Genomic DNA, 7,342 nt, shown 5'->3' on the forward strand with positions numbered 1-7,342 from the left:
ACAAATAGAAGAGCAAAAACATAATTTTCATGCAAATATTTGACGTCTAATCATCGAATAATTATTGAAGAAACCAAAGCTGAGGAGCATTTTCTAATATAATGTGGCTACGAAGGAATAAGTAGCTAGGAAGGGAAACCTTTCACCAAGCTAGAGGAGGGGAAAACAGCACATTCAAAGGGATTAAACATTGTGCTACTCCTGAATTACAAAGTTGATTCTGACATTTTTGGCTGTTTTGAGTTACTAATACCATGAAGTCAGAAACCAAATGTTCTATTTGCTCTTTAAAAAATCCTAAGATTATTCGGAGTCGTTATCAAGATATTCAAAGAACTGCATATAAAAAAAGCTTGAAATATTGTGAAACTAAATTTCTTTTAAGTCAAATTTCTAAAAATTAGGAAGTGAGCAGATAGAACTTTGTAATTAAGAAGTAGCGATTTAGTAAAACAGCGTAATGACGTAGGCCTACAACAATTCTAGGAGAATAGATAAACAAAGGATTTAAAAAATAGTAATGATAAAATCAGAAAATGTCTACATGTGCCCAGCTTGTTACATGCACTGGGAGGGGTAGGACAGTAAAAGCCTCTAAGATGCATCTAAGAGAGTCTAGGGTCCTGAAAACCATCCATGCAGAAGATCTGTCTTACCGATGCATGTGGTCTATAGATTTTAGTAACTGATACATGTAGTGCTTAATCTTTCTCTCCGGTAGATAGTGGCGTTTTCCTGAGGAGAAAGTACAGTTATTAAAACACCGAAAGAAACATAAATAAACAGTAATGAATGCAAGAACCACGGGAAATAAATGACATCATGCAAACATGTCACTGTTTCAAGTCACCGAATATCCTGTCGTCAGGGCATGTTTTTAAGGGTCACTTCTACCATAATATACATAAATAACATGCATAATGTGCAGACCATTTTTCTTTTCTTCAAGCACCTTCTCCGACTTGGAACAAATCATGAACACGATAGGCCTACATCAGATGACAACAATACAATTGTCCTTATCATCATAATATGTATTACTGTAATTATCATTATCATTATCATCATCACCATCATCATCCTCACCATCACTATCATTCCATTGCTATCAATATTACATGTATCATCATCATCATCCTCACTACCTACTCCTCCTCTTTCTCCTTCTGTTTTTATCTTCTTTCTTTCATTATTATTATCAAATACTGTTATGATCACTATCGGTATTATCATCGTGATTGTTTATAATAATAATAATAATAATAATAATAATAATAATAATAATAATAATAATAATAATAATAATAATAATAATAACAATAATAAAATCATTATTATTACTGTTAGCTCATGATAATCATCATCATTATATTTATTATCCTTTTCATTATTTGATTGTGCATTTCCTGTTTATCCTTATCAATACCATGAATGTTATCTTCATCATTCTCTCCATTATGACATCATCATTGTATTAATTATTATTATTATTATTATTATTATTATTATTATTATTATTATTACTATTATTATTATTATTATTAATACTATTATTATTATTATTATTACTATTATTATTATTATTGAGATTATTTTCGTCCTAAAAAACAAAATGTAAATAATTGTCATATGGATGGCTATTTTTAATAACAGTAACAGACAAAAAACAAACAATCCCACAACAACCAAAAACAGCCAACAACAGTGAAGAAACAAACGTTCACAAAAAGTAGGTAAGAGACGACTGTGAGTCATAGTTACAACAATGAAAAACGGCCATGTTCTTCTGTTAACTTCCTAAATCACATGTTTACACCCAAACAACTGTCAATACTTAAACACACTCAGACACACACACACACACACACACACACACACACACACGCGAACACGCACGCATGCACACATACACACACACACACACACACATACACACACACACACACACACACACACACACACAAACAATCCCCTATAAAAGACACATCACAACACATTGACAACTCGTAGACTACCCCCCCCCCCCCCACCTTCCGTTCCCCCTTCCCTTCTTGTCGCATATTGCTGAATGTTATCGGTGGGCAATCGCCCTATTTCTTAACACCGTCGAAAACGTTCCCTTTGTTCCTGCGTGGGTCGGGTCTATTTCTCCAAGACAAATGATAAGCTCAACTCAACACAATAGACTTGAGATTGTTCCAGATTAACAAAAAACTCGCACAGGACGACAATCACACAATATAAAAATAACTGATAAGAATGTCACGATGACTGTAACGATTATAATACATCTACGTGTTGTCGCGCCCATCAATACACTCTACACTGATTTAGGAAGCGGGCTGCTTCGACCCTGCCTGTAAGGGCCAGTCCGGGCTGAGTGGGATACAGCATCCTGCCAGAAAGACGGGAGATACTTCTCTGCCCGGGAATCGAACTCCTGTCTCGTGCGGGCACCGGCCAAGTCGCTACCTCAGAACTACCAAGTTTTATCTGATATTTTTGGTCGCTTTAAGTTATTAAGAGCATGAGATTTAAAAAAAACCCAAAACAACAACAACCAAAGGTTATATATGCTTTCTCAAAATCGTCAGATTATTCAGAGTCGTTATCAAGATATTCAAAGAGATATATTCAAAATATTATACCAAAAAGCTTGATATGACGTGAAACTCAACATCTGTTACGACAAATTTCTCAAAACTGAGCAGAGAGAATTTTGTAATTCTGAAAGCAAAGAGCATAACTATAACACCACAGAAGCCGGTGATAAGAACTTAGCAAGACACGACCACAAATAAAAATGACTAGGGTTTGAATTCAGATTTGTTATCAGCATGCGGGAAAGACGCTTAGAAAGTCGCAAATTAAAGTGACACTTTTCTTCTTCTCCTCCTCCTCCTCCTCCTCCTCCTCCTCCTCCTCCTCCTCCTCCTCCTCCTCCTCCTCCTTCTTCTTCTTCTTCTTCTTCTTCTTCTTCTTCTTCTTCTTCTTCTTCTTCTTCTTCTTCTTCTTCTTCTTCTTCTTCTTCTTCTTCTTCTTCTCTTTTCCAGCAGTTGGTCATTCCTTCTCGGACCTTCCTTATATAAAACATCGTCTCTTGCCATTTCACCTGTCAGACTTGGTTTGGTTCTACGCCATGTTTCTGTCCTTTTCCCATTTTCTGCTAGTTGTCCTCCTTCAATCCTCTCTTACTTTCAACCTTGCTTCCAGAATACGTTTCTCGAGTGAACCCTGGCGTTTGATATACCCAAAATAGTTCAGTTTCATTTTCATTACGTTCTGGGGGAGAGTTAGCGTTTCTTCACCAGTATTTTTTTCCTTAGTACTTCTTCAATCTGTATATTCTGTCACCAGGATATTCTTAGAGTTATTCAAAAGCACAACATTTATACGTTATCTAGTAATAAAGAATTGTATAATATTGTACGGGTAAATGGCCCACCATAACACCATCCCTGACGACCAATGTCTCCGCCAGCTAACCCCCAGTGCTGTGTGCGTCGGTCAGCGCGACTTCTGCGAGAGACGTGATTAATATACACAGTGCACACTGTCAGTCGGATTCATCAGTTTGAGTCGGGGCCAGCCAGATGTTTCCCTAATTGATTTTTTGGGGTTTTTTGTTAGGTTGGGGGGGGGGGGGCTTTTGGCACAATACGACTGAATTAATGTAAACCTAATTCGACAGCATCCTGGAGGTGTCATCTCTGACTCAGAGGTTGACGTGTAATGACCCACCATCCTTCAGTGTGGCAAACTGCTGTTGCACATTCCACTGTATCGACTAAATTCGACTGTGACCTCCAAAACCAAACGAGTTTGTTTATTACCAAGATCACGAGTAGAATAGAATCGGTCTCATTATGTTCAAAGGGCAGCTTTTGTCTCATTTATGAAGGAAAAACTAACCGTCCCCCTCCCCCCCCCCCCCCCCACCTTCCGTTCCCCCTTCCCTTCTTGTCGCATATTGCTGAATGTTATCGGTGGGCAATCGCCCTATTTCTTAACACCGTCGAAAACGTTCCCTTTGTTCCTGCGTGGGTCGGGTCTATTTCTCCAAGACAAATGATAAGCTCAACTCAACACAATAGACTTGAGATTGTTCCAGATTAACAAAAAACTCGCACAGGACGACAATCACACAATATAAAAATAACTGATAAGAATGTCACGATGACTGTAACGATTATAATACATCTACGTGTTGTCGCGCCCATCAATACACTCTACACTGATTTAGGAAGCGGGCTGCTTCGACCCTGCCTGTAAGGGCCAGTCCGGGCTGAGTGGGATACAGCATCCTGCCAGAAAGACGGGAGATACTTCTCTGCCCGGGAATCGAACTCCTGTCTCGTGCGGGCACCGGCCAAGTCGCTACCTCAGAACTACCAAGTTTTATCTGATATTTTTGGTCGCTTTAAGTTATTAAGAGCATGAGATTTAAAAAAAACCCAAAACAACAACAACCAAAGGTTATATATGCTTTCTCAAAATCGTCAGATTATTCAGAGTCGTTATCAAGATATTCAAAGAGATATATTCAAAATATTATACCAAAAAGCTTGATATGACGTGAAACTCAACATCTGTTACGACAAATTTCTCAAAACTGAGCAGAGAGAATTTTGTAATTCTGAAAGCAAAGAGCATAACTATAACACCACAGAAGCCGGTGATAAGAACTTAGCAAGACACGACCACAAATAAAAATGACTAGGGTTTGAATTCAGATTTGTTATCAGCATGCGGGAAAGACGCTTAGAAAGTCGCAAATTAAAGTGACACTTTTCTTCTTCTCCTCCTCCTCCTCCTCCTCCACCACCACCACCTCCTCCTCCTCCTCCTCCTCCTCCTCCTTCTTCTTCTTCTTCTTCTTCTTCTTCTTCTTCTTCTTCTTCTTCTTCTTCTTCTTCTTCTTCTTCTTCTTCTTCTTCTTCTTCTTCTTCTTCTCTTTACCAGCAGTTGGCATTCCTTCTCGGACCTTCCTTATATAAAACATCGTCTCTTGCCATTTCACCTGTCAGACTTGGTTTGGTTCTACGCCATGTTTCTGTCCTTTTCCCATTTTCTGCTAGTTGTCCTCCTTCAATCCTCTCTTACTTTCAACCTTGCTTCCAGAATACGTTTCTCGAGTGAACCCTGGCGTTTGATATACCCAAAATAGTTCAGTTTCATTTTCATTACGTTCTGGGGGAGAGTTAGCGTTTCTTCACCAGTATTTTTTTCCTTAGTACTTCTTCAATCTGTATATTCTGTCACCAGGATATTCTTAGAGTTATTCAAAAGCACAACATTTATACGTTATCTAGTAATAAAGAATTGTATAATATTGTACGGGTAAATGGCCCACCATAACACCATCCCTGACGACCAATGTCTCCGCCAGCTAACCCCCAGTGCTGTGTGCGTCGGTCAGCGCGACTTCTGCGAGAGACGTGATTAATATACACAGTGCACACTGTCAGTCGGATTCATCAGTTTGAGTCGGGGCCAGCCAGATGTTTCCCTAATTGATTTTTTGGGGTTTTTTGTTAGGTTGGGGGGGGGGGGGGGCTTTTGGCACAATACGACTGAATTAATGTAAACCTAATTCGACAGCATCCTGGAGGTGTCATCTCTGACTCAGAGGTTGACGTGTAATGACCCACCATCCTTCAGTGTGGCAAACTGCTGTTGCACATTCCACTGTATCGACTAAATTCGACTGTGACCTCCAAAACCAAACGAGTTTGTTTATTACCAAGATCACGAGTAGAATAGAATCGGTCTCATTATGTTCAAAGGGCAGCTTTTGTCTCATTTATGAAGGAAAAACTAACCCTCCCCCCCCCCCCCCCCCTCTCCGAACCTCAAACCGATGAATCCGACAAACATTACGCGCGGGGTATAATAATAACAACGCGTCTCTGTCTGCTCTCACTGGGTTAAAAAGTCGATATTTTTATATCCGCATGCCGGGGGTCTGGTCCCGGGGACAGAAACACACGGCCCGATAAATGTCTTAACTGAACTAACAGTCCCGCTCCCCCTCCCCAACCCCACTAACTTTTCACCCCCCGCCTCGGAGTGGTGATTCAATTCAGGCTCAAATCAAGGTTTGGCCGTCTCTGGATCACAGGGGAATCACAGAGAGAGGTAGGAGTAAACATTCCCGGCCACCATTAAGCCCGTGCTCACTTTCTTGACGTCCGATCAACGGCGTCGCATTTGCATACCACCCGGTGCCCTGGGGACCGACGGTGGAGAGAAAAGGTCTGGATTTCCAGCTCAAGAGGCCCCCGTGATTGCAGCAATCGTCTCGCCACACGACAACGGCCAATTATTCTATCCACGGGGGAGTTCCCCCACACGGCCACACCAGGCCTGATTGCTGTGTGTCTACGTGTTTCCGTCCCGTCAATACGAATATTAGGTATACAAAGAGGATTGGAACAACGTTTGCTCTCTCTCTCTCTCTCTCTCTCTCTCTCTCTCTCTCTCTCTCTCTCTCTGTGTGTGTGTGTGTGTGTGTATGTGTGTGTGTTTGTATTTTGTGTATGTATTTGTGTTGTGTGAGTGGTTATATTTCTTTCTTTTTTGGGCGAGGGCGATAGCAAAAAATTCCCTGGGAACTGAACACGATAAAGAAATACAAGCTGGCTGTCAGACCGTCTACACCTCTCATGTCGACTCCTTGGACGAGGAAATGAAATTTTTATCACGGGTTTATCACTTGTTTACGCGAGGGTAAAGGATTAACCGAGTGCCAAAAGTGAAAGTAGCCGAGATTATCCCCGAACTCGAAGGCGGGGCTTACCTGTATAGTTTACTCTTCCCAGAACGAAAGTGAGTCATTTCACTTGTATCTTTATCAGAGATATAGCGTGGATAGGCGTTGAAGTCGGACTTTTTTATCGGGAGTCGTCTTGGCGGGTTTTAAGTCATTTTCAGTCGTATTGTGGTCATGTGACACCTTTGGGTGATTTCTGTGGCGAGTGTCAAGTTGTTGGAGATAATGTCTGAGCCGTGACACGTCTGTTAGGTCATCGTTTTTACGCCCTTTTTGATGGTGAAAATGGACTGTGGCCTGTGACGTAGAATTGTAGGGTTATTAATGTTGGTCGTGAATTGGAGAGACCCTGCGGTCTCGTCATCCGTTTTCTTTCTTTTTTTTCCTTTTGGTTTTTTTTTCATTAAAAAAATTCTGTCTCTTTCTGTGTGTTCCTCTGCCCCCCTCCCTCTCTCTCTCTTTCTCTCTCTCTCTCTCTCTCTCTCTCTCTCTCTCTTTCTCTCTCTCTCTATCTCTATATCTCTATCTCTATCTCTATCTCTCTCTCTCTCTCTGAGTTCCGCCGTCTAT

The 7,342-nt window shown here is 40.8% G+C and overlaps 1 protein-coding gene across 1 annotated transcript in view; it reads right to left on the bottom strand.

Annotated features, from left to right (window-relative positions):
• The window catches only part of LOC101849438 (MAPK/MAK/MRK overlapping kinase), a gene marked incomplete in the record, with an annotated part of 60,487 nt that overhangs the window by 35,530 nt on the left and 17,615 nt on the right, over positions 1-7,342 (bottom strand). Inside the window, 1 exon segment of the mRNA XM_005093043.3 lies at positions 657-735. Coding sequence (XP_005093100.2) covers positions 657-735 — 79 coding nt within the window.

Source organism: Aplysia californica, unplaced genomic scaffold, assembly GCF_000002075.1.
Source record: "Aplysia californica isolate F4 #8 unplaced genomic scaffold, AplCal3.0 scaffold00057, whole genome shotgun sequence".
Taxonomy (NCBI): domain Eukaryota; kingdom Metazoa; phylum Mollusca; class Gastropoda; order Aplysiida; family Aplysiidae; genus Aplysia; species Aplysia californica.